This window comes from Lutra lutra, chromosome 18 (genome assembly GCF_902655055.1).
Source record: "Lutra lutra chromosome 18, mLutLut1.2, whole genome shotgun sequence".
Classification (NCBI taxonomy): domain Eukaryota; kingdom Metazoa; phylum Chordata; class Mammalia; order Carnivora; family Mustelidae; genus Lutra; species Lutra lutra.
Genome location: NC_062295.1, coordinates 17,888,821 through 17,916,424, shown reverse-complemented (window position 1 = coordinate 17,916,424; position 27,604 = coordinate 17,888,821). Strand labels below are relative to the sequence as shown.

The window sequence follows — 27,604 nt, the reverse complement described above, 5'->3', positions numbered from 1 at the left end:
GAGAAAGACAGAGAGAGACAGAGAGAGAGAGACAGAGGCCACAGAGGGAGAGGGAGAAGCAGACTCCCCACCGAGCAGGGAGCCAGATGTGGGGCTCGATTCCAGAACCCTGGGATCATGACCAGAGCTGAAGGCAGACACTTAACAGACTGAGTCCCCCAGCCGCTCCCCGCCCTCCCATCCACCCCACCACCGTCCTTCTAAAGGGAGAAGAGAAAATGTAGATTTAGTCAAATGAGCCTTCTCTGGGGAGGACAGAGGGAGCTGCGGTCCACTGCGGGAGAGCCTTAAAAGTATGCAGAGTTCCCTTGACCCTGGCGGCTGGATGGAGCTTGAAACCGGCTGGAACACTGGCTTGCCCTAGCTCGGGACCCTGCCCGGTAGGGAAGCAGGTGCTGCCCCTGCCGTCTGCTGTTCTAGCATTCTCCAAGTCCCGTGCGATGGGCCGTGGCCCTGGCAGGCCCTGGCCTCTTCTGAAGGCTTTGAGAGGGGGGTCATTCGTCACTCTGATGATTATCAGGTGCCTCTGGCTATCAGGGGCTGCATAGACACTTTCAAGGGCTCCCCTTGGCTTCTTGTGTTTGGTCAACAACCCTCATTATCAGGCCTTGCTCTTCTAATTCTTCTGAACTGGGAGAACCAGGCCTGTTCAGATCTCACTGTTTCCAGATACTGAAAAACACGTGAAGAGTTTTTGGCATTTACATGGCACCTTCCCCTGAATTCTGGGCCTGAAGTGGGTTCTCCTATTTTTAAACAATTTTTTTGGGGGGGGGGTTGCATTTTTAGCGGTAGTTTGGGAATGAGGGCAGAGGGAAATGTTTGGGCTCAGGTTCGTGGTCTTGCATGTTGAGAGTGTGGACTCTGGGGCACCTGGGGGGGCTCTGTCAGTTAAGCATCTGACTCTTGCTTTGGCTCAGGTCAAGATCCCAGGGTCCTGGGGTCGAGCCCCTCCTCAGGCTCTGTGCTCAGCAGTGAGTCAGCTTGAGATTCTCTCTTCCTCTCCCTTTGCCCCTCCTGCTCATGCTCTCTCTCTCTCAAATAAATAAATCTTAAAAAGAAAAGAAAGGAGTGTGCCTGGAGCCGGCCTGCCTGGGTTCGAAGCTCAGCTTTGCTACTTACTAGCTGTGTGACTTTAGATAAGGGGCTTACCCTGGCTGTGCCCCCATTTCTACATTTTCAAGATGAGGATGGTCACGTGCCTACTTCCTGTTGTATTAAACAAGTTGTGAGTATTCAATAAGGTCATGTATACAAAAAGCTTAACACAACGCCTGGCATATTATGTAAGTGCTTGACTCAGATTCTTGGACCCGGTTTTGCCTTCAGTCCTGCCTTTGCAGTCCAGGCTCTGCTCCTTAAATCTGTAGCTCAGCCCTCCCTCATGCAACGTTCTGTCTTTGCTCTTCTCCACTCTTCAGCTGTGATTTTCCAGAATCCTGCTGAGCAATGGTCCGCTCTCGGAGCCTCTGCTTCTGTGTTCCTAGACTTCTCCTACCCGCCTGTTCTCTCCATTGTCATCTCCTCACGCACCTCCTGGCTAGTATTTATAGCTAACATTTATATAATGCCTATCCCATTCCAGGCACTGTTCTAAGTGATTTATGTGCACGAACTCACCGAAACCTCACCCAGGAGAAAGATCCTCTTTCTGGGCCCATCCTACAGAGAAGTTAGCGGAGTCACCGGGTCACGTGACTAATAAGCCGAGTCTGAGACGGGACCTCAGCTCAGGCTCCTTCACCCCCATCCCCAGACCAGTAGCCTCTGGCTCTGCGTCCCCCCTTCTTCTTTGTCCCACCACCCTGTCACCTCTACACTGCAGGGGAGTCGTCTTTCCAAAAACCAGATGTGGTCACGTCATCATCCTTGCCAGAAACATGTCAGTGGCTTCCAGCTGGTCTTGGGGCAAAGCCGACAGTGCGACGAGGCTGCTAAGCAGGGAGGTCACACGTCTCGCTTCTTTTGCCCTGCTGGCCCATCCACATACCTGCTTGTGCAGTTGCATTGGAATCCCATAGGGTTTGTGCCCCTGTTTTTTCTCAGAGTCCCCTTTGGAAGAGAAATTGTAGGATTACCCTACCAGGAGGCCCTCGATGCTGTGGTCCCTCGTTCCTCCAGCCCCTCACTGACCGTGCCCTTCCTCGTCCCTGAACTTCCTCCTCGAAACCTCGGGTCCTCCCTGCTCCCCCACACTAGGTGGTTGCATTTGCCGCGCTCTGTGCTGGGCTCTTGTCTCTTTTCTTTCCCTGAGTTCAGTGAGGCTCCATTCTGGTTGTGTATCTCATTCATCTGTGGAGCTGTAGACCCCGGTACCGGTGTCTGGGCCCATCCCAGACTCTCTGATTGATTCAAAGCCTCCCAGTAGACTTTACTGTGCATCCAGGGTTAAGAACCTTGCTTGACTTGAAACTCACCTTCCAGACCACAGCTCAAGCATCACCTCCTCAGGGAAGCCCTCCCTGACCTCCCTGACCAGGTCGAGGTCCCCCTAGTTTTTTTTTTTTTTCTTTTAAAGATTTTATTTATTTATTTGACAGACAGAGATCACAAGTAGGCAGAGAGGCAGGCAGAGAGAGAGGGGGAAGCAGGCTCCCCGCTGAGCAGAGAGCCCAATGTGGGGCTCGATCCCAGGACCCTGGGATCATGACCCAAGCCGAAGGCAGAGGCTTGAACCCACTGAGCCACCCAGGCGCCCCTCCCATGCATATTTTCAACTGCTTGGGTGGTTGATGTCCCAACCCACCGCAGCTGTAATTATTATTCCCCCACTGGAATCTATGAATCTATGTTGCGGGGGGGCGGTCAGAATCTGCTGTTTGATCACTGCACACGATCATGTGTGGGCACGTGGCGGGTCCATCGTGGCTTCCATAACTGTGGTGTACAGTGGCGTCCCAGTGATGTTCTTGGTCAAGAAGAGCGGACCAGCGTGTCTAGAACTCAGCTTCGTCAGTTAGGCTTCCGGTCTCTATGGACATAATGGTTTAGGATCCTCGTTTCTGGTGATAAGGTTCATTAGGGTAAGAATCTCTAGGGTCTGTTGGGGCCCAGAGTCCAGGTGCTGATGGCGGCCCGGCAGGCATTGCTTTCAACAGTCTCCCTCACGTCCTTCGGCATGAAGCTTCTTTCTGCTCCTCTGAAATGCAGGCTTGGGTACACTGAGGGCTCCCGGGGCAGAGGGAGCTGTCAGGAAGCTGGGCACCATGCTTCACATCCAGAAATCAAACTGACAGTGTCTTTGCAAGTTGAGTGACCCCTGTGTCCTGGTCTTGCTTTTGGGCGACCCTCACTCAGCAGGGAGAGGGGGTGCTTCTCCCTCTGTGGACTGATGACACCAGTGAGGGAGGAAGGACGGCGAGAGGCAAGACGGTGTGTGCTTGTGCTGTGGCTGATGGAGGATTTACATACTGCCGGGCTGCGACCTGTGGCTGTGTGGCTGATTCCTGAAAAACGACTGTCCGCTCAGAAAAATGAAATCACATGGCGACCTCCCCAGGAAGAGGTGGGCAGACTCTGAAGGGCCTGGACCGTGAGGTTGTCAGAACCTGAAGGCCCCCTGGGGAATGCCCTATTAACCCCACTGTTTTCTGAAGGGGGAACTGAGACCAGAGCCTGGGGTGACTTGCCCAAGGTCACAGATGGAGTTTTCATTTTAAGTTAACGTTTATGGTTTCATGACACTGTGCTACAGCACAACACATAATCATGACTTCATTAATCCTCAGAGACCTAGAAGGCCGGGAACATTCCTTATTCTATTCAACAGACACATAGTCTTCACTGAGCAATCTCTTACACGTGTTAACTCCTTAACTTTTCGTGAGCATGCAGAGCTATTGTCATCATTCCCACGTTCAAGGCAAGGACACTGCAGCACAGAGAGGTTAGGTAACCTGCCCAAAGCCACACAGTGGGGAAGTTGTTGTGTTGGGATTCGATGCCAGGCAGGCAGCCTTGCCGTGCAGGGCATACAAGTCTGATGTAGTGTCTCTCCACATGAAGCTCTTGACTCCATTCTACCGGTGGGAAGAGCAAGGTTCATATAGCGTAACTTGCTCAAGGCTGACAAGTAACAGAGCTGGGATTGAATTCAGATTCTCTAGCTTTGGAGTCTGACTTATGAGCTCTCTACTAAATTCCCTCTCCCCAGAGCTGGGGGCTCCTGGCTGAGGCATCTGAGCTGGGGACAGGGAATGGAGGCTGAGGCAGAGCTTGAAGTCAGGCAGGTGACTGTGAGACGGTGTCACCAGGTGTCTACCTGGATTGAAGCGGGACCCCATGCAGTGGGTTGGCGCCCCCTGGGGCCGGGACAGAGTCCCAGCCAGGTGCCTTCTCTCCAGGTTTCAGATCCTAGCTCACACTTCACTTCTCAGGGAAGTCGCCCAGACCTGTCTGCCCAGCTGTGAGTCCCTCACTGAAACTCTGGAAGCAATGAGAGCTTCTCTGCTGTCGTCTGAAATGTACATTTTTTTGTCATTCTTTCTCGTTTCCTTGGAATGAGGCTGGGAGCCCATGACTGAAGACCCTATGTCTGATTCTACTTCTCAAGCACCTGATACACTCAACCAATATCTGGTGAATAAACAGATAAATAAATGAATGGGTTCTTGCTTGAGTAGAAGAAATCAGTGTAGGAAACCCAGATCAAAGTTCAAGAGGTGGGAATGTCTATGGGGTTTATTGGGACAAGTTACAACTCAGTCGACATAGGGATGCCCTGGCCAGCAATAATGAATCATTAATAATAAGATCTGGTATTATTTACTGAGTACCTGCTGTGTGTCATGCAACTCTTTTAAAGGCTTTAGGGAACTTACACCCCATGACCATCCCCGGAAAATAAATATCACCGTTATCCCGAGTTAACACGAAGTATGGAGCCTTTAAGCAACATGGCCAAGGACACAGACAGGGGGACCTGGCTTTTGAATCCAGATAACCCTACCAGGAGCCTCACCCTTTAAATACCTACGAAATCTCCTCTTCATGGAGGATAGACTCCCGCACCTGCTGGAAGGATTGGGGCTTCTCATGCTCTGCTGACTCAGGTACCAAGTTGGGACCCAGCCTGCCCGTTGCATGGTTGAGATATTGAAACCACTTAGGGTTGGAGTTGGCTTGTAAGTGCACGTAGCCTTCCAGAAGAAGGAAGGTGACTCCTGTTTGCCGTGAGAATGAGGCCACCCTCTTCTACCCGAGGGTGGGTCTCTGTTTCTCTCTGAACCTCAGTGCATATGTGCACCTGCTGTTTCATATGGTCTCCCGCTGTTGTCCAGTCGGTGTTGGGATCCAGCAGGAGTGACTCCTGGGCCAGTGAGTAGTGAGTGGGGACTGTGGGGACTCGTAGACTCTATGCCCCACTCGAAGGACAAGGCTGGGACTCACGTCCAGCCCATGGCTGCCCCCAGGAGAGCTGGGCCAGTTTTACTAGTTCTGAGCTGCTCACTGAGGTTCTGTGGAAATCTAAGCGATGCAACAGCCCACAGAAAATCGTGGCTTCCCACTGCTGTGAGTCTCACCCGGAGGCCTGGAAATACATCCCTGCGAGAGGTTCACGTGCTTGCTGCAGAGAATGGCCTCATCAGCTTAGGAACCACTGACGTAGCTAATGAATTGAGATTTGTTGAAATAACATGTAAACCCTGGAAAAGAAGACCAGTTTAACATTAGTGGCAATGAAGAAAAGTTTAGAAAAAGCAAGTTTTCTGGAAAGACATAAAGGACTCAAATACTTGTAAAAATTCATCGCCCCCCCACCCGCTGCTCGTCCATCCCCTGCTAACCCGGAATTGACATCACCCACCTCGCCCACCCACTCCCTTCGCTCAGCTCCAGCTCCCAAAGCTGCACTGTTTCTTTTTCAGTTTCTGATTGGCCTGGTTCTTCCTTCATAAACTGCACACCACTGACCAGACCTTGGTTCACTCAGCATTGGCTGGAAGTCTGAGGTCAGACGCTCTCCTGTCCCCTGGGCTGATGCTGTAGGTAGGCGAGTTTCTGGAAGGACAATAAGTAGGGTTGGCCAAGATCGGCCTTTCTGGTACAAGCTGGAAATCAATGTGGGTGAGAATCACCACGAACATTTTCTTTTTTCTTTCTTTTTCTTTTTTTAAGATTTTATTTATTTATTTGACAGACAGAGATTACAAGTAGTCAGAGAAGCAATCAGAGAGAGGAGGAAGCAGGCTCCCTGCTGAGCAGAGAGTCCGATTCGGGGCTCCATCCCAGGACCCTGGGATCATGACCTGAGCCGAAGGCAGAGGCTTTAACCCACTGAGCCACCCAGGTCCCCCCCCCCAAGTTTTTTTTTTTTAATTTACTTTTATTGGACAGAGAGAGAGAGAGACCACAAGTAGGCAGAGAGGCAGGCAGAGAGAGAGGGGGAAGCAGGCTCCCCGCTGAGCAGAGAGCCTGATGCAGGGCTCCGTCCCAGGACCCTGGGATCATGACCTGAGCCAAAGGCAGAGGCTTTAACCCACTGAGCCACCCAGGCGCCCGCCCCTCACCACGAACATTTTCAAAGCGGACAGTAATGCTGGGAGTAGGGGTGGGTGTGTATAAAATGAATGTTTTCAGATGCTCAGATATAAAACTATGACGTATTAAAGTAACAGGGAGCGGAGGCGGGCTAGAGAGAAATCAGTGGAACATAAGAGAAAATTTAAAAGTGAACAAAGGATCGATGAGATGATATGATAAAAGAGGCATTTCAAGTCAGCAGGAAGAAGATACATCCCATACGTTTGTTGTTACAACTGGCTACACATTAAAAAAAAAAAATGAAGGTCTTTCCTCAGAGCTCCTGCTAAGATGAATTCCAAGGGAAGTACGGATTTCAGCGCAGAAAGTGAAACTGTAAGATGTTGAAGAAAATACTGGGAAGGACTTTCTAAATTTAACAGCAGAGACACAGACTGTAAAGGAAAATGGAAAAATTGGCACTTTAAATACACACACACATACTTGCCTTATTATATGTTGAAAAAAGAACGACAAAATTAAAAGGCAAATGAAGAACTGGGAAAATATTTACTGCCTATATCTTAGGTGAATGATTCACATGCTTAATCATTATATAGGAAATGCGTTGCGAATCATTTAGAAAGAAGCTTGAATTTAAATACAGACAAAGGGTATGGACAGAGAATGAATGGTAACGGCGAGCATGTATTAAATGTTTATTTCCACCAGGGACTACTAGACAGTTTCCATACATTCATTCACTGAACTCTCATCAACTTAGGAATTAGATATTATTATCCCACTTTCAGACAAAAGGCCAGCGAACACTTAAAAGGGTTAAGGAACTGACCCCAGCATCAAAAATCTAATCACTTCCAGAGCCCGGGCGTTAGGTTTGAAGGTGGCTGTTAATTAACCCGTAATATTGACATGGACTCCAGTGCCCCTCTTAATGCAGGAAATCCTATTTAAAATTCTCCCCAAGTTTACACAACAGAAGCACGGCCTTCCAATCAATTACTTATTTGCAAAGGGGCGGAGCCTGGAAGAAGGCGTGGCGTATCCAACTCAGCTGGCTCCAACCTTTGCACAGCGTTATCAGCTCGATTGCTTATCAGCTCGATTGACTTCCTTCTCCAGGAACAATATCAGAGATTTTTTTTTTTAAGATTTAATTTATTTGACAGACAGAGATCACAAGTAGGCAGAGAGGTGGGCAGAGAGAGGGAATCAGGCTCCCTGCTGAGCAGACAGCCCAATGTGGGGCTGGATCCCAGCACCCTGGGATCATGACCTGAGCCGAAGGCAGAGGCTTTAACCCACTGAGCCACCCAGGCACCCCCAATATCAGAGATCTTCACCAAATTACAGTCCCCTAGACCTTTCAATGGCGGGGCGCACGTGTGTAATTACAGCTTCTCACTTGACCCGCTTCACGCTCCCCAAACCTCCGTACAGGCTTCCCTGCTTCTTTGTCTCTTGGGAAGCTTTGGTATTTTGTTTACTCTTTGGGGTATGCCCGGGGCCATCGTGTTACTGGGCACGTGGTGGTACCTGTTGTGAGATTTTTTTCCCCCTTGTGGAGAACCCCTTAAATATTCTACTTTCCATCAGAACTATGCAAAGATCTGTTCAGAGAAGTCCTGCTCCCTATTCATTTTGTTTCCTTCTGCCTCCATCCATAAACACTTCTATTAGCTTCTCTTACAGTGTATCCATCCAGAGTTCCTCTACGTGGGTATGGGTACTGTAGAATATAGTTACTTTTTAACCCCGAGTCACCTTCTCACACAGAAGGGAGCATGCACTATAGACGCTTCTGCACCTTGGTGGTGGTGGTGGTTGTTGTTGTTTTCAGTTTGACTTAAAAATATGCCCTTAAGATTTCTCCATATTAGTGCAGAAGACTCGTTCTTCCATATACCTACCTGAGCAGTATGCCACCGCGTAGCTATATTATGATTTATTTAAGCAGCTCCCTACCTACGACACTTGGTTTATTTAAAATATTTTGGCTGTTATAAATAGTGCTGCAGTGAGCAACCTGTATGTGTATTTTATTTCCTATGTATGCAGGTTGATCTCCAGGATAAATTCCCAGAGTGGGACAAGTGGGTCACTGGGGAAGAAACATTTGTACTTTTCACAGATAGTGCCAAATAGTGATTGGCCGGCCCACCAGGGAGATGTGTATCTGTGTCTCCCCAGCTTCTCAACGGAGACGACTGGGGGGCACGTCTTAAAATTTTATTTTAGGAGTTGGCTTTTTCACTTTAAGGTGTATTAGAAAAAAAACATAATTTGCACATTGATCCCACGAGTTCACACTCTTAGAGGGTTTCACTTTAAAATAGTTTTATTTATGACAAGGGCACGCTGAGTTGAAGAAAAATGGCATGTACACATTATAGGTATATGTGGACATGCAGAATTATGACAGTTCAAGACCGAAGTTTGGGAGGTGTCACTCTGATGATTTGTTCTCATGGGAATAATGAAATAAAGAGCTTGTACTTCTTGTGTGGGGGGCTTTGTGCTGGGAGCCAACCCATGAAGCCAGGCCATGAAATGCACATGGCACCAGAGACTCAGAGAGGTTAAGACAGTTGCCTGAGGTCACACAGTCAACCCCAGAGCCCCTGTTTGTAACTTCCCTGTGTTCTGACGGTGTTTCCAACTGGGATCTTCAATTTCACCTGGCCCTTCTGCCTCCTGGGAAATGTGCCTTCAGGGACTTTTGTGGCCTGTAAATTCCAGGGATGACACAGTCCACATTTCCAGGTTGCTTTTATTCCTCCTCTGACTGATGTTGGTGTGCGTTTTTTCGGCCTCTGTGCTTCAATCCAGCTTCCCGATTTCCTGCAGCTTTGCCTCAGCGCAGCCAAATTTCAGCCCACCTGTGAACAAAGCCACACAGCCCATTCAGACCGAGAAAGGCTATTTTAGGCTGTGACTTAGATGTTTAAAGATATTTTTTTCTTCCTTTTGGTTTCTGATCTGTGCTTCCTTCCTCCTTAGCTGCTTGCGCCTGGAGTCAGGTGACGAGGCAGTGACGCTGAGCAGGGATCTGCCCATCCTTTGTGCCTGGAGGTTGGGTATTCATGGTGAAGATTCTGGCTTGGGAGTGGCGGTAGAGATCCCCCAGCAGCCCGTTCCTAGATGGGGCTGTGCTTGTGTGAGATGAAGATTGCCATCGTCTGTAGACCCCCACTCCCCCGTCAAGTGGGAGACCCTCTGGGGAGGCTGACAAGCAGGCAGGCAGCCAGGTAGCACGCTGGGGTCCCCACTCAGCTGCCTGGCAGACTTGGATTTCAATCCTGGATCTCCCATTTTCTTGCTTTGAGACCTTGAATACATTACCTCTCTAAGCCTCAGTTGGCTCATCTGAAATACTGGGGTACTAATAACTCTCCCCCCAACACCCCCCCCAGCCATGGCAAAGACTCAATGATGTGATACAGGACACTTAGCGCAATGCTTGGGGGACAGTCCATGTTCGATTCGAGGTGGCAGTCACAGTCCGATAGTTCATTATTATTTTGTTCTTGTGATTGAGCAATCTGTGAAAGCAGGATCCGAAGTGGAAGGAAACTTAGAAATCCAGGCTCACCTAGCAGAAGGCATGATGGAACCTCGACCGTGAGAACTAGTGGGGAGAGGAATCTTGCCAGGATCTTGTAGAAGCGTGATTCCCAGGGTGGAGGAGATGACCTGGGGACTCTGGAAATCAAGGGCTAATCCTGGGGTGGGGACACTGTAGCTTCAAACCTATTTCTGAATGCATTTGACCCTGAGCCAAATGAACTCATTCAGGAGGCTAGGGGCTGTGTTCATGTGTAAGTTCTCAGTTGGTGGACTAGAGGTAGAGAGGGTGGGGGGTCCGAGCGGGGTCATAAACCCACATTCCTACAGGGACCTGGTGGGGAGGGGAAAAGGAAGCATGGTATGAGACAGTAGGGAGTGGCAGGGACTGCAGAGGACTGGAAGTCTTGTCCCTATCTGCAGGGGGTGACCAGTGCTCAGCCCACAGGGACGTATATCCAGTGTTGCTGTAACTTGTGATTTTTCAAAGGAGCCAGAAGTATAAATTTTTATCTGACATTCTGTGATTTTTTTAAACGTAATGCATTAACTTGAACTTTTAAGAAGCACCATATGGAGCAAATACAGCATGTTTGCAAAGTTGATAATGGCCCCTGGCCTCCAGATTGCAACCTCTGAGCATCAAGGAGGACCTGGGCCAGGGATGGGGATGGGCAATAGACGGACTGGAGGAGACCCAGCCTGTGTGGGCTGGGATGCGGGGGAAGGTTCCGACTCAGAAGCTTCATGGATCCCCAGGCTCATCCCAGAGCTGGTCAGTGGCCGCAGCCTCCAAGGCTGGGAAGGGGATGTCTTTTGGTTAAAGGCCAGGCCGATATTTAACCTGAATGTACCAACACTGCTGTATCGGTTCTGATAATACTGAAATACTGGAAATATTGAAAGGCTGATTGATAAATAGCCCCAGGCCCTCTGAACCTCCTCTTTCCACCACTCACCCACTTCTTACCTTGCCAGCTCCTTGCTCCTTGCCCCCCCACTCCCCCCCACTCCACTCCCCCCCGCCCCCCCCACCATGATCTGGCAACCACAGTGTTAACTCCCAGCAGAGCTAAACCTGCTGCTCCTTCTGATTGGTCAGTGAGCTGTACCTGAGCCGAAGTGATTAGAAATATCTTGACTCCCATCCCCGGTTGCAGGGAACGTGCCTACTTGGATGGGCATAAGTACCAAGGACACAGGGGACACAAAGGGCACAGGAAGAGTCGATGGAATTGGAGGACAGGATGCCAAGCCCCGGAGTGACGAACCAGGAGCTCCATCCCTTGGGGCATGTGGCCTGTTGTCTTTGTTCCTCTGTGTTCCTTGGAGCCCACTGTAAAAAAGGGCCACTTCAGCCCTGGAGCTGCCTGTGTTCCTGACTGCTGGTGTCCCATTCACTAAACATGTGAGTCATTTGAGCCAAGCGCCTACCTCTCCAGCAGACATCTGTGTCCGGGAGAGTGGGCCATCTCGAAGCACAAACCCATCCATCTCAGAGGCGGCACTGGGCATGAGCAGGTACCCTTTAAGATTCTCCTTGAGGATCCTAGAGTCATGGGGCCCCCTGCTGTGGGACTGTGGCTTTATCCCAAGTTCTCCCAGGTAGCAAGAAGGAGGAGGGCAGAAGTGAACAGAGGATGGCCTGATTGGTCTGGAGGGTCTGAGGGATGGGTGTGTGTGTGTTGGGGTGGGGGGGCTGGTACAACTTGAACCCTCCTGAAAGCCTGGGCCGGGGTAGGGGGGGCAAAGTTGGAGGGATCTGCAACGGCTTCTAAATAAACCAGAAGCAAACTTTCCCCTGTAACGTGCTCAGTTGGCCTTCCTTTCTCCTGTCTGGCTATAATCTGCCTTGCACAGGGCTCTCCAAGTCATTTTCTAGAACAGCACATGCATGGTTCAGGGCCTTTCAGTGGTTAGCAGCAATGACAACAGCCCCCAGCTGCCACCGCAACTCAAACCTCTCCATGTGCGCCAGCCACTGTGCGAACTGCTGGGCTTGCTGAGGCTGGGGAGCTGGGGGCAAGTCCCTGTGCCCCTCGGTCCTCATCTGTGAAATGGGTGTAGTAAAGTACATACTTCCGAGGGATGTCAGAAGGATGAAACGAGTTAAAGCCTGCCTGGTAAATCCCTGAAAGACAGTTCCTGTGTGAGTAAATGCTTAATAAATACGAACTCTCGCTCATTTATTGAGCACCTTCTATATGCCAAGTACAGTATATGCCCGGAGCAAAATTCCCTTATGTTGCTTGTAACTGAGCATCAGAGAGATGAAATTAACACATGTAATCACAATCCAGTGATTTAAATGCCATGATGGAGAAGATCTGGGAGGGCAGGATATTGGTGGGGTTTCTTTGTTTCTCTCTGCCATTAGAATGTGAATTCAGTGAGAGCAAGCATTCTGGCTCCTTGCTCACACTCGTATCCCCCGTGTCTAGAAAGACCCTGGCTCTCAGTAAAACATTTGCTGGGTGAATGAGTGAAGGAAGGAAGGAAGTGCCACTGCAGCTGGACTGGAACAGAAGCACATTAATGAAGTTGGGGGAGGGAGGAGAGAAGGGAAGGAAGCTTGGTGTGTCCCAGATTCAGAGCCAGGCAGAGCTGGCTGTGAATCCCAGCTCAGCAGTGGGCCAGCTGGGTGACCTGGGGGAAAATCTCTGTCTCCCTAGTCTGGGCCCATTTCACTGTCACTAAGATGGGAACGAATAACACCTTCCAAATGAAATATCATGGGGACCAGAGAAAGTGCCTGAGAGACACCCAGCATACACTGGGCAGCTCTCAGGAACTGTTCCATTTACCTTCCCATTTTTTTTCTTTCTTTCTTTTTTTTTTTTTTAAAGATTATTTATTTATTTGACAGATTATTTATTTATTTATTGTGACAGAGATCACAAGTAGGCAAAGAGGCAGGCAGAGAGAGAGAGGAAGGGAACTAGGCTCCCTGCTGAGCAGAGAGCCCGATGTGGGGCTTGATCCCAGGACCCTCGGATCATGACCTGAGCTGAAGGCAGAGGCTTTAACCTACTGAGCCACACACGCATCCCTTACCTTCCCATTCTTTGTGCCACCTGGCATCTCCTCTTGTTGAAGAGACGTGATGGGGAAGAGAAGGTTCTTGGTAATATCTAGTCAGAAATGCTCAAATCCTTCCCCCTGAGATATTCCAAGGAGATGTATATGTGGAAGAAAGGAAACCCAGCAAAGAGGCCATTTATTATTAGTCGGGATTTCGTCCCAAATCTCCAGGTCGAGCTCATGAGTCCCTTGGAGACTCCCTTTTTCTATACTAGGTATGCGTAAGGAAATGTAAACCATAATCAAAACAAATTCTTGGCTATACTCCAAGGTCCACGTATCAGGGAACTAGAAAAGAGCACAAAAGCCAAGGAGAGAAAGAGAAGTTGCCACAGGGTTTGGGGCTGAGCTGACCCAGGCCACTCATCCCAACACTTTCAGGACTGGACCATGGGATCTGAAGCCAGCAGCCTCCCGGGAGCGAGAGAGCTACCGGAGAGAAAGAGAAAGATGGCAGGTGCGCCTTTACACACGTGTGCAAGCTCCACCCACTGAGGCGGGGCCAATCAGTGCCTTGGAATCTGACCAACCAGATCTGGTCTCCTACCTCGCCTGGAGCGGGGAGTGAGAGCAGCGCTGAACTCCCCCTACAGGCCAACAGCGGTCATAAACAGGTATTTCCTTGGGGAAGGGTTGGAGGCACTCCTCAGCTCTAAGGTGAGCGTGAGCGCCCCAAAAGCCTTCAATGATGGAAGATTTTTTTAGCCAGGCTTACATTGAGATATTGTTTTCATGCAGGGGAAATTCACCTTTTTTTTTTCCTTTTTACATACAGTAAAATTCAGTACAGTTTATATATAGAACATTTCAGGAAAAAACACTCAACACTTTAATAGCACATAATGTAGTATCTACTTATTGTGTGTATTTATTTTCACTTGTTTATTTTCTGTCTGTTACCAGAACATCAGGTTCAAGTAAACACACGATGAGCTGAACGAATGAAGGAAGAGAGGGGTAGCATATAGCAAAGACCGTTGTGTCAGATCAGCCCTGGGTGGGAATCCCAGGTCCATGCTCTCCAGCCTCTGCTGCACATTGTTGCACAGAGAAAGCAACTTTCAGGCTGGCTTTGGGACAGGTGGGGATACTCACCACTATACTAATGAGGACAAGCCCTTGGGCTGGCTTTGGGAAAGAGAAGGAGCTCTGTAGTTAGGCCAGTGATGGAAGAGCAACTCTTGAGTAAGAAAGATAACATGCAGAGCCAGAGGGGCATGCCTGGGGGGGGCATGAATGAGTCCTGTGTCCTGAGAACAGAGTGTGTGTTTGGGGAGACATAGCTGAGGTTATAAGGGAGATGTAATAATAATGCAAGAGCTTATACCACTTATGGGCTGCCAGGTGGTTCTATGATCTCTACACAGATGAATCCATTTATTCCCAGTGGGCTAATAAGCTTGTAGCATTGCCATTACCTTTATTTTATTTTATTTTATTATCATTTTAAAAAAATTTATTTATTTGTTTGAAAGAGAGAGCATGAAAGAGAGTGAGAGCACAAGCAGCGAGGAGGGGTAGAGAGAGAAGCAGACTCCCCGCTGAGCAAGGAGCCTGACATGGGGCGAGCCCTGGTCTGAAGACCCTGGGTTCATGACCTGAGTTGAAGGCAGATGCTGAACCACTGAGCCACCTAGCACACCCATTACCTCCATTTTATAGACAAGGACACTGAAGCACAAAGAGATTAAGTAACTTGCCCAAAGTCATACAGCTGAGAAGAACCCAGATTATGCTCCAAAGTCTGTACCTTGAAGCTCTGTACCATACTGCCAGGTTATGAAGGGCATGTTTGTTAGGCAACCAGATAAGCTGCTATAACAAATAGCCTCCAGATATAGTGACTGAGGCAAGACAGAAAGTAGGTTTTCTCTCAGGTGTCTGCCCAAAGGGATGAAGTCCAAGACTAGTAGTGTAGTTCTGTCCTTTCAGCACAGGTCTCCAGGTTTGGGTCTAAGGTGTTTGGGGCCAGGGAGGCTTGGACACTTTTAAAGGCAAGAACCCTGAAGCACACCCATCCCATTGGCCAGAGCTTCATCACATGGCAACATCAAACTGCAAGGGAGGCTGGGAAATGTAGTCCCTAACTGGGTGGCCACACTCTGCTCAAACTCAAGGGTTCTATTATTAAAGGGAAGAATGGGTCTTGTTGGAAAAACCAGGAGGCTCTGCCACAACCTGCAGACTATTCATTGGACTTTGAACTCTGGTCTGTAGGGGATGAGGTACTAGAAAATGGCCTTTAAGCAGAGAGGTTTTATGCTCAGACTCGGGTTTTAGTTCACTCCAGAGCCTTCCAGAGGCATGCTCAGAGGATAAGAGGGGAAAAAATAGGAACAAAGGGACCTGTTTAGCTGCTGTCTCTGGAGTCCTTGCTGCAGGCAGGAGTCAGGAGGTTGGGCTCTCAGGTGGAGGACTGGTGGAACAGGGAACTGGCTGGGGCTGCCGTGGGAGCCAGCTGCTGTCGGAGTCATTCGCTCATTCAAGCACTATTTCCCAAATGCATATCTGGTGCCGCGCCCCAGTGATGGTCCTAAAAGGGGTGAGGAGTGCTGGGGCGGCTACAGTTCTCGCTGAGTTCTCCAGGGATACTCCAAGCAGAGTGTTACTTGGATACTCCAGTCTTTGACTGGCCATGCTGACACTGGCCTCTTTTGTTTGTTTCTCTTGGCCTTAGGATCCCCGGAGCAAACACAAGTTTAAGATCCACACGTACTCCAGCCCCACGTTTTGTGACCACTGTGGGTCACTGCTGTACGGACTCATCCACCAGGGGATGAAATGTGACAGTAAGTACATTTGCTCAGCGGCGGCCTCTGGTGACCGGGCTGCTTCCTCGTGGTTTGGGAGTCCGTGTCCACAGCACGTTCTCCCAAGTCCTGGCTGGGCTGGTGTGCGGATTGTCTGTTGCTGAGTAATGAGCACCCCCCCCCCCGCCCAAATCTGGGGGCATTGAAGATGGTGATGCTGGCTTCAGAGCCATTCGGGTAGGCACAGGTCGGACTCAGGCTGAACCCTGAGGCTTCAGGGAGGACGGACAAAGTCCCACCTCCTCTGTCCGTCCGGGCCTGGGGGTGGGTGGGGGTGGGAAGGGCTTGGAAGAGCCTTTCGGAGGACACCGGGCGGGAGGGCCCCAGCCTGAGCCGCGTCCTTCTCTGCCCTCGCAGCCTGCATGATGAACGTGCACAAGCGCTGCGTGATGAACGTCCCCAGCCTGTGCGGCACAGACCACACGGAGCGCCGCGGCCGCATCTACATCCAGGCCCACATCGAGAGGGAAGTCCTCATCGTCGTCGGTAGGTGGCGCTGGGGATCCGGCGCCGACTCCGCTGGTCCGATCTGTGCGTTGGGGGAGGGGAAACTGCTGGAGGGATGGGCAGGGCGGGGGTGGGGGGCGGGGAGGGGACTGCGTGACCCTGCCTCCCAACCCCCCTGCCCCATCACAGTCTCTCCTGGCTGCAGGCACCTGCGCCAGCTGGAGCTCAGAAAGGCCCCACTCCACCTCTGCCTCTCCCTTTCCTACTCTTGCTCGGGGTGTGGAGTGTGCAGTTCTATTTCTTTTGTTAAGAAAACCTAGAAGGAATGCTTGGTGCTTCCGCAGACTTTCCCAGTGGGGAGAATAGCCTTGGTGACAAACACCAAATTCCAGATTGTGACCACTTGGGCAGGAGGTGGGGGGCGGTACCTTGTGCATCCCTGGGGGCTTTCTGTTTATTTGAGATAATTTTTTTCTTAAACCTGACAGCGGCTACGTGGGTCCCTGTTCTATGATTCCCTATACTTTTTGCACTCCTGAAGTGTCTCCTAATAATAAGAAAGATGGATAATACAGCCAGTGGGAGGGGTGCAGGGGGACTAGGGGAAGACAGGAGCAGGGCATGTGTGGCTCTTGGAATGGAGCATTCTAGAACTACTTGGCTCTGGCATGTGAAGCCCCAGCAAAGTAGAAACCTGGCTTTGCTGGGCTCGTAAATACTCAGCCATAAAGCTACCGTAAACCCCACACTGAACCAGACAAGAACGGGACTAAAACTTCGGAGGAATTCTCTTCTTAAATGCTTGTGACACAAACTATAGACTTAATAACAAGTCCGTATAAGCGAGGTTTTATGACTGGGTAACTCAGGAAACTGATCACAAAAGGGATTGATTTTGCAAAACTTGGTCTACTTTTGAGTCCCCAGATTGGTTCGGCATCTCTGATGTGTTAAGCCCTATGCAGGGAGGGGCTTCACTTACACCGCGTAAAACTCCAACAATATTCCTGTAAAATACAACCTTTGTTTTACGTTGGGGTTCGTGATACCCAGTGGGCTCTTGGGAAATGTGCATTCCGTTAAATTGCTTTTTCCTCCAAAAGAAAGGCAAGTGGCTGACTTCTTCCCATGGGGATCTTTGGGGGTCCCCCAGGGAAAAGCAGGCAGTCACTGGTTCTGGAGAGGAGGGTTTTCATCCTAGGGCTGTCTTAGCTTCCTGGTGCAGGAACGGGACAAAAATGAGACCCTGCTGCCCTCTAGTGTCCTTCTCTAGGAACTGTACTGGCTCAGGTCTGTCGCCGGTGGCAGCAGACATTGAATAGAACTCACCCATCCTATACAGGACCTTACTTAGTATAATGCCATTGAAGCCTATCCATTGTTCCCACCAATCAATCAATCAATCAATCAATATCATGTGATATGATAGAGGTGTTGGCTGATGCTGTGCAGGAATCAAATCATAACATAAATGTGCCCAATCAACATATCGTATGTGAACGTGCACAGTCATATGCCCATTACAGCTCAGTTGAAAAGCCTTCCATGCCATCTCTTTCATCCTCACGACAACCTTGTGAAATGTGTGTTATGCTCGATTTATGAATGAAAATGTTAAGGCTCAGGGAGGTTAGGTTTCTAAGAACTCACACCGTTAGTAACAAAACAATAACAAAGCCATAGCTAACACCAGAGTTCTTTTAAAATGTGTCCATCACTGTGCAAAGCACTTACGAGCAGTATCTTGGTTAAATTTTTTGAGCAACTTAGCAATGTGCTAAGTTGTACCATTATCTTTCTACTTATCAGGAAATAGGCTTGGAAAGCCACACACTTCATCACCTAGGTCTGTTAGACTCTCTAGTATGATATACTAGGTTACTTTTTAGCTTGGTCTCCGCCACTCCCCCCCCCCCACCTTATTTATTTCCTTTGTGGTTTAGCTAGGTTACCTCTTACGGGCATTTCTTGAGGAGTCTTTTTTTCTGATGTGGTACAACACAGTATCTCTCTTCAAATTCAAGGTCAGAGTCTTCCCCCTTCCTCACAGATCTGCTTGGGCATATCTTGATCACAAGCAGATGATTCTCTGGCAATCCTGCTATGTGCCTATGAACTGGGGGTGTATAATCTCCCAGGCTGCGGTACCGAAATGCCACAAACTGGGCAGCTTGAAACAGCAGGAATTTATTCTGTAACTCTTCCAGAGGCTAGGAGTCTGGCATGAAAGTGTCAGCTGAGTTGGTTTGCTCTGGAATGCTCTGAGCAGTTTCTTCTGGTAGTTTCCATCAATCTTTGGTGTTCCTTGGCTTGTGGAGCCTGGTCTCTGCCTTCATCATCACATGGCATTCTTCCCTGTGTGTCTCTGTGTCCAAGTTTCATCTTCTTATAAGGACACCAGTCATTGGATTATAGTTTCTCTAATCTAGTATGACCTCATCTTAACTTAGTCACATTCGCAAAGCTCTCATTTCCAAATAAGGTCACATTCCCAGGTCCTGGGGTTGGGACATCACTATATCTTCTTTGGGGGACACAGTTCAACCCATAACAAGGAGGTGAGTTGGGGCTCTTTTGTCGTTAGGGACAGAATATGTGCATGTCAGGGTTCTGAGAGCATTGATGAATTACCTACCAAGGTTTTCATAGTTGTGGTTTTCCAAGCACTTTGATCCTGGGCCATTCAGTGGAGAGGCAGTGTTGTTGCTGTCCTATGGAGGAGGAGCCCAAGATTCAGCGAGGCTGGATAACTTGCCCCGTGTCACATGCGGCACGGGGGTGTGCATCTGGGTCTCACGATGGCAGGTCACAGTGGCCCGTTGTGGCCCCTTCCCCGTGCCCGGTGCAGTCAGTGCTGGGAGTGTGCTTGTTGCCTGCCTGGCAATCCAAGAACCTGGTGCTCTGACTGCAGTTCTCTAAAAATAGAGCCGAGATGGAGATTTTCATTCAAGTGAAATAAATCACCAATAAAGGGGCTGCTCATGGGGGAAGAGGGGTCGGGGCAGAGCAAAGAAAGCTAAGCGAAAGAACAGTCTCCCTGAAGACAAGCTTCCCGATCCTTCCTCCTGCAGGGACTGGCCTAGCAGGGTGGGTCAGTGCTGGGGATCGAGCTGGGTCTCTCCCTCCCCACCACCCCAAGCATTCGTATGTTGAAGCTCTAATCCAGTGGGATAGTATTCGGAGATGGGGCATTCCTGAGGTCATTAGGGGTTGCTGAAGTCCTACAGGTAAGGTTCTCTGGTGAGATGAGTGGCTTTATAAGAAGTGGAAGAGAAATAGATTTCCCTCTCTGCACCATATGGGGTCACAGTAGGAAGACGACTGTTTAGAAGCCAGAAAGAGGGTTCTCGCTGGGAACCTGATATGGGACTTCCCAGCTTCCAGAACTCTGAGACATAAATGCTTGTTGTTTAAGTCACCTAGTCTCTGGTGTTTTGTCAGCAGCCCGAGCTTAGTGGACAGTCAGTCCTTGCTGTAGGCTGCTGGGGTGGGAGGTGGGAAGGTGGGATTACCTCCCAGGCTAGGTGGCTTCTGTGTGGACCAGGACGACTGTCTGGACACAGGGGCAGCCATGAACTCTTAACAGCCAACATTCACAGCAGCTGGGGGGTGGGGGCAGGGGGCCAGTGTGGAGCACCTGGATGTCCCTCCAGTCTCCCAAGCATCCTTCTGGTTTTGTGGTTGGGACTCCAGGCCCTCCTGCTTGATCTCAGACAGATGGATTGGAGAGGAGAGAGCCCTCCCTGGCAATGCTAGGCCAGATCACCTCACTCCATCCAGACCGTAGATGCACGCTCGGTGTTAGGACTTTCCACTCACCAGCCCAGGATGCTTTGCCATTTGCTCTGACTGTTCTCTTGCTCTTTGGAGATCCCATCATCTCCAGAAGCAAGTCACAGCTGCTTCTGGAAGATCCGAAGGTTTCCTCATCTCTCTTGGCTCCTGAAATCCAGGCTTTATATCTACTGCCAGGGATCTCGCAAGTCAAGATCGGAATGGAAATCCAGTCAGCTCCCCCTTTTTTAAAAACCCATCAGCGGTTTCTCATTGCCCTCAGAACAGATAAACGTAATGTGGCAACCTCATTCTTGATTCTCTGTCTCTCCCTCCAGATTTTCTTTTAACCCTTCGTCCTGTCCGGGCTGCCCCGCACCTTTGGAATGCTGCACCTTTCTGTTCCTTTCGTGTGCAGTGTTTATCTTTGCACTCTTGTCTTCTTCCCATGGGTCATTCTTCTCCTTCTTGCAGGCTTCAGCTCGCCTTTACCATCAGGGAAGCTTCCCCAAGCTTCCCACCCTTCTAGACGCTCATGGTATCTGAACTTGAGCTTGTATCAGTGACGGTCCTATGGTGGGTGGATTATGTCTCTCTCTCCCACTGGACTAGAAGCTCCTTGACGGCGAGACAGCGTCTGCTTTGGCTCACACTCTGCCCAGCACCTCGTATGACGGATGTCACTAAATATGTGGGCGTGAGTGGATGTATGTTTGAATGATAACACACTAGATGGATACCGGGACTTCCCAGATGACCCCCTAATCAGCGCTTCCTGAAGTGAGGAGTTGGAGTTCAGCAGATAACCCCTTTCACACGCTTATTCTTGTAGGGAGGAGACCTTACAAAAACTCTTAAGGACCAAGTCCCAGATAAACAGCAAGTATTACGGAGACTGGGACCCACTCTTTGGAGGCATGACCATAGCAATTCCCTGGGTGATGCAGAAAAGACCAGAGCAGCAGGACTTGTAGAGTCATAGGAAACCACACGGACCTCGTGGTGCCGAGTGTCATCGTGGGAGCAGGCTGTGTAAGGTCGGAAGCGCACAGGAAAGCTGGACAGTGCTCCTAGAGTTCAGAAAGCCCATGTCCCTACACATATGAACCCCCTTTTAATTCAGTATCTCTCTACTGACGTAACAACTGGTATCCCATTATTTACATTTCCACCTACGTTACGGCCATCTGCAAATCCTTAACCATGTCTGTATTTGTATCCATAATTGTATCTTATGAAAACTGGGGCTGTTTGGAAAGAAAAGCAGAAAGAACAGTTTTGTTTTGTTTTTTTTTTAAATCTTGGTCTTCCGTACTCCTGCCCAGTGTTCTCACCATCGTATTGTGCTCTACAGAATCCTTCTTAGACAGAAGCATCTCCCAAAAGACTTAGGCCCTCCCAATATTGTGGTATTTTAATCCTTTCCAAGACCTGACATTCTTACATCAAAAGAAGAAGAGCACCAAATAGGCATCAGTTCTCGACAGGCTGTTGAGAAAAGTTCAGGTCATATCTGTCTATACACCAGCTTCTAAAGAGGTTCCGAAAGCACTCTTTGGAGAAAGGAAATGGATGCTGAAGGGTCACAGAGGACTCTCTTGTCATTTAAAAGACTGTTTCCGGGTAGAGAAGGTTTTGCCATCATGGCAACCCAAACAATGGGAAAAGAGTATAAGAAAACCTATGCGGGCCCTTCACCTTGATATTCCACTTGGGTGTCTGTCGTCTAAAACCAATATGGCAGGAGTTGACCAGAAGAGCAGAGAGTGTGTGCTCTGCACAGAGAGGTGAGGTGGGACATGTGGGGCTGGGTTGGAGGGATTAGGTGTTTACAGTGTGATGAGGAAGATAGCATGTTATAGGGCAGAAAGGTGAGATGAGCTCAGTAGGCATAGGTGTTTGCTCATTCATCCATTCATTCATTCATGGAGGGCCTCAGTACCAGTTTGGATCCAATGACCAATGAGAGCTAGTCTCCATCCTCAGAGAGCTCATAGCCTGGTGGGGGAGATAGGCCTAGATCGCTGTATTGCCAAGTGACAAGAAGTGGCAGGGGCGGGACATGTAGGAGACAACTGTTAAGTGTGGCTTCCTTTCCCTGCATCTGGGGTCCAGACTCCTCTAGAATCCATTCACTCCCTCTCCCAGTCATTCACTTGTTCGTTCAACAACATTTGAGTTTCTCCTTTTTGCTGAGCATATTCTAGAGCCTTGAGTCACAGCAAGAGAGGAGACAGGTCTCTTTGCCTGGATGAACATCACAACCTTGCCAGTGTTCGAGGACCCTTGAGATCTTTCCGCACCTTTCTTCCTTCTGCTAGCCACAAGGAATCTCATTCTTGTCGGGCTAAAGTCCACTCCCCATCAAACCTTTTTCAAGACACTCTGTGCTCACAGACCCTCTTCGTGAAGGTGATCTTCTCTTTGAAACCTCTGAGGTTTGGGAATTCGAGATATAGGACAAGAATGACCTGAAAGCTATTTCTGCTTTTTCACTTCTACACACTTCCACTGAGATGGCTGTCTGCTTGGAAGGGAAAGAGAAGGGGAAGAAAAGAAAAACGTAAGGAAAGAAAATACAGATAGAATAAAATCTTGAAATATGACCCAGCCATGCAGCAATGGCAAGGGTAGAACATGATCATAAATTAGACCACTTGGGCCCACTAGGGGGCAGTGTCTGCCTTCAAAGTCATTCCTCCCCGAAGGCTCTCTTTTCCAAAGATGCCCAAGTTTTAAAGAATGACATGAGACCACAGCGTCATCACTGTCCATATGGAAGGCATCACAGAGAACAGCTCAGCCCCTCTTCTGTACCCCCATGAAACAGCCGAGTCACTGAGGCCCAAGAAAGGAGGTCACTCTCAAAGCCATACATCATGGAACGGGGACAGGATCCAGCTCGTGTAGATTACCCCCTCCCCACATCACCAGTTAGTACTTTCCCCCCAAATGTCCTGTTATGAGAAATGTTCGACATACAACAAAGCTGAAAGGATTTTACAGTGAACACTCGAACCTGCCATTAACATTCTACTACACTTGCTTCATCAGTAACCACCCCCCTTACTCTCCATCCATCGACCCATCTTATTTTTGACATATTTCAAAGCAAATGGAAGCCATCAATTCAGTTCCCCTTAAACACTTAAGCATGTCCATCATCAACTAGAATACAACACTTATTTACAGTTGTTGTTTTTTTTTAACGTTTGAGGTAAAATTTGCAAAAGAGGGGAATACCTTCAGTGGACAATGGCTGGGTTTTGACAAATGCATTTTACTTTGTCACCTCAACCCCCATCAAGTTAATTCTCTCTCTTGTTGTCACAGCTCCCATTGGGGGTAAAAGCTGTGAACACTATCTGTGCTCAGAAGACTGCCCAGTGTGGACAGACAGGCATGCCCCCCTCACCCCATGTGGCTTCCCCCACCGAGGAGATGCGGGAATGGGGTGCCATGACACCTATGATCCCTTAGACCACATCGTACTTAATTGTTCTTGGATTTTTTTTTTTTTTTTGAGAAACTGTAACACAGCAAAATAGGTTCGTTGAAAACACATCATTGTGTCCTCACTGGAAAGCCAATTCCCTTAAAACAAACTCGGGAAGACACATCTGTTGTGCTGCTCTGCGTTGTTTTGGTCCCAAAGAAGTCGAGTTAAATCATATCCCCATCTGCGCAGCTCTGTTTTTCTCAATGCAGCAGAGGTCATGTCCTGGCGAAGTTGGAAGATCCTTGGGCAGCCTTCCTCTGAAGCCTGTGGCTCAAGAGGTGGGAGGTGGGTGTCCTAGACACCAAGATGACAGAGGGGACCAGACCCTTTCTACTCAGTGTTCCTTGACCTCTTCCCTGAATATTTACTCTCATCAGAATGATCAATGCCTGAGGCCCCCAAGCCTCAGGAGAGGCGGGGTGCTCAGTTACTTTCCCTGAATGCCTGCTGAATTGTGTCCCAGGGGGAGCACGGCCAGGACCTGCAAGACTGTGACTTGTCACCGCTTTCTTGGGAAGTGGTCTGGCAACATCTGTTAAAATGTATGTATCTGCACACTTGGCTTTGCAGATTTCCCATTTCCATCTTGCTGAAATAAAACAGCAGCTCACAGGGCACCTGGGTGGCTCAGTGGGTTAAAAGCTCTGCCTTTGGCTCAGGTCATGATCCCGAGGTCCTGGGATCGAGCCCCGCATCGGGCTCTCTGCTCAGCAGGGAGCCTGCTTTCCCCTCTCTCTCTGCCTGCCTCTCTGCCTACTTGTGATCTCTGTCAAATAAATAAATAAAATCTAAAAAAACAAAAAACCAAAAACCCCAGCAGCACACAAGGAAACAAAGCCCAGAACGAGCATGTTTATCGATACTCCATCAGTGGGGGCAAAGAATTGGAATCAGCCTAGTTAGGGTGCCTCCGTTCTGTGGGCTGTCGTGCGGTTGTTGAAAATAGTGAAGTAAAACGGGTGTGCGGGGCTTCTGTGGAGCTGTTTGTATTCTGGGGTTTTGACCTGGGATCTAGTAGCACATATGTTTTCCACAAACTGTACAAATTAATGATTTGCCTGCTTTTCTGTAGTATATTATGCTTCATGCTATACTTTCACTTGACATTCTAAATAATTAAAAGTAGATTAATGAATAATTAAAAGTAGGTTAGAGCTACAGCTGTTGACCTGGAGCAGGGTTGGCAAACTATGGCCTGGGGGTCAAACCTGGCCCACTGCCTGTTTTTGTAAATAAAGTTTTATTGGAACACAGCCACATCATTCATTTACATATTGCCCATGGCCGCTTGGGTGATACAAGAGTGAGTTCGCTGAGTGGCTGTGGCAGAGCCTGTATGGTCTGCAAAACCTGAAATATTTACTTTCCAGCCCTTACCAGAAACATTTGCCAACGCTTGACCTGGAGCAACATCTCTGATGTCTTATTAAGTGAGAGGATTAAGTTGCATAAAAATTTATTTAGTATGATCTCATTTTGAAGAAATAAGCCGCCGCCACAGACACTTACTATGTGTGAAGTGATGTTTGTTTATTTTTATAAGGGTGGGAAGGAAGGTGTAGAAGGGTACAAACCAGACTGTAAACATGGGGATCCCAGAAGGACTGGGAAGTGGGAAGTGGGAACGGAGAGAGACTGGGGCAGGAAAAGGGGGCTCTTTATATGTCTTAGGAACTGTTTCTGCAGTCGCAATAAACATAGCGCTTTTGTAATTTTTCTTTTTTTTGGTAATTTTTCAAACATAAAATAAAAACAGAAGAATCTCTGAATAGGAAAAAGGAATTCAAATGAAATTCTCCAGCAATAGTTGCAGTGAAAATTAAGCGGCCGATGCCAGAGGCTTTGGGGAGGACTGCTGGGTGGGGGTCAGCTTGCTCAGAGTGGGGCCCAGGTGTTTCCGGGTTTTCACGGTCACTAGCGTGCGTCTTGTGTAGCATTCACCTTGTGGGCTGGGCCTGATCTCTGACCCTCGTGGGCATCAACCCTTGGGCGCCTCCTTGTAGTCCTAGTTAAGAGCATCTCCCTACTCAGGTCCCAGGAAGTGTGTCCTCTCTCTGTTTCTTGTGCGGCAGTCCCCGCCCCCCTGCCTCCAGGTCTGATCGCTCTGATTTCCAACACTTGCACTTCTCGGGTGCCTTCTGATTCTCCTCCCCATTGTGTGGCCACCCTAGTCCTCTGAGTTGCATCTGGGGGTTAATACGTCAGGAATTGCAAGGCACCAGCTGTTCCCAGGTGTGGTCTGTGGACCAGCAGCAGCCCTAGCATCACCTGGGGAGCTGGTTAGAAATGTGGGGTCTCATGTTCCAGCCAGGCCTAAGAATCAGAATCTGCATTTCAGCAAAATCCCAGGTGACCTGCATGCACTTTAAAATTCCATAACCCTTGGGGAGCTTGGGTGGCTCAGCTGGTTAAGTGTCTGACTCTCGATTTTGTCTCAGGTTATGATCCCAGGGTTGTGAGATTGAGCCCTGCACGGGGCTCCACGTTGGGCATGGAGTCTGCTTAAGATTCTCTCTCCCTCTGCCCTCCCCTGGTTGCTCTCTCTCTTTCTCATAAAATAAAATAAAATAAAATAAAATAAAATAAAATTCCATAAGCCTTGCTGTCACAGGGAAAGCAGGATGTGTCTTGTCCACTAGATGGCAGGCATTAGCTGTGCTCGGGTCCTGCCCGGTGTCCACAGGTGAACGTGCCTGGGATGGTTTGTGACATCCAGCCTCACCTTGGTGGTGGCACTTCAGGAGTCACACGGCTTTGGTGTTGGGACTTCAGAGGCTGAAATCCGCATCCATCGGTGACCTGAACCTACCTGCATGTCCTCGGATAGACCTCATGAGGCCTGAATGCCTGGCGTGAGCTGCTTGTGGAAAATGACCCAGAACCTTCCCTCCCTGCTTTGCCTTTGTCGGGGTGAGGCATCCCCAGCTCTCCAGTCAGCAGCCTCTCACCTGCTTTTCTCACTGACTTGCTTCAAGTTTGTAGTAATTACGGGCCAGGATAGTCTGGCTTTGGAGTCAGGCCTGGGTTCGAATCCTAGCTCTCCAACTTCTCCAATAGATACTCATTGGGTATCTCCTGTGTGTGGCACTGTTTACTGTTATGAAGGACACAGACAAGCCTCTGCTATCACGGCCCCTGCATTCTTTTCAATGCTTGAAGAGGAATAGTAAAGTCGACAAAATACTTTCAGACAGCAATAAAGGCCATAAAGAGAGTAACAACAGCAGAGTGCTGTGATTGAGGGTGGCCCGTGGGTCACTGGCAGAGATGATGACTTCTGGTTGAGACCTGAATGATGAGCAGGAGGGAGCCAGCTCCTAAAATCCAGGGCAAGAGCATCCCAAGTAGGAGGGCGGCACAGGCAAAGGCCCTGGGGGAGGAGGGAGGCAGCTTCTGCATTCCCGGACCAGACAGGAAGTTGACTCCATGGCAGGATCTGGGCAGAGGGGGGAAATGAAGCTGCAGGGGAGGCCAGGGGTCTCCACAAGACCTTGTGAGCCTCTAGGGGTTTGGAGATTTTTTCTAAATGCAGTGAGACTCAGATCCCAGGAGTATTTGTGGAGTGTCACACAAGGTCACTGTGCTCCGTCCCCACAACCCCCCTATGAGTGCATTTTATTTTCCTTATTCTTACAAAAGCAGAAGCAACCTTAAAGAATCTGAGCCTCTGGCCACCCAGTTAGCAGGTGGGGGAGGCAGGATTGCATCCGGGAGCCGTCATTTGGATTCCAGCACATCAGGGTGTCCATTGGAAGGATGTGATTTAAGGCTACGAAGGTGTTAGAACAGAGACACAGACAGCATGTCGGGGGAGAGAGGCAGGAGAGGGTTCAATGCTGGCGATTCTTTGAGGGTGCAGGGTAGCATCAAGGCCATGGGAAAGACCTGCTCATCTTCTGCCTGTTGTGTCTACAGGGGTCCGAATCTTTCTTACAATCGTAGTTTC

The 27,604-nt window shown here is 49.3% G+C and overlaps 1 protein-coding gene across 1 annotated transcript in view; it reads left to right on the top strand.

Moving 5' to 3' along the window:
* The window catches only part of PRKCB (protein kinase C beta), a 337,502-nt gene that overhangs the window by 164,916 nt on the left and 144,982 nt on the right, over nt 1–27,604 (top strand). The window contains exons 6-7 of the mRNA XM_047712980.1: nt 15,806–15,917; nt 16,296–16,424. Of these exons, the coding sequence (XP_047568936.1) occupies nt 15,806–15,917; nt 16,296–16,424 (241 nt within the window). The remainder of the gene's footprint in view (nt 1–15,805; nt 15,918–16,295; nt 16,425–27,604) is intronic.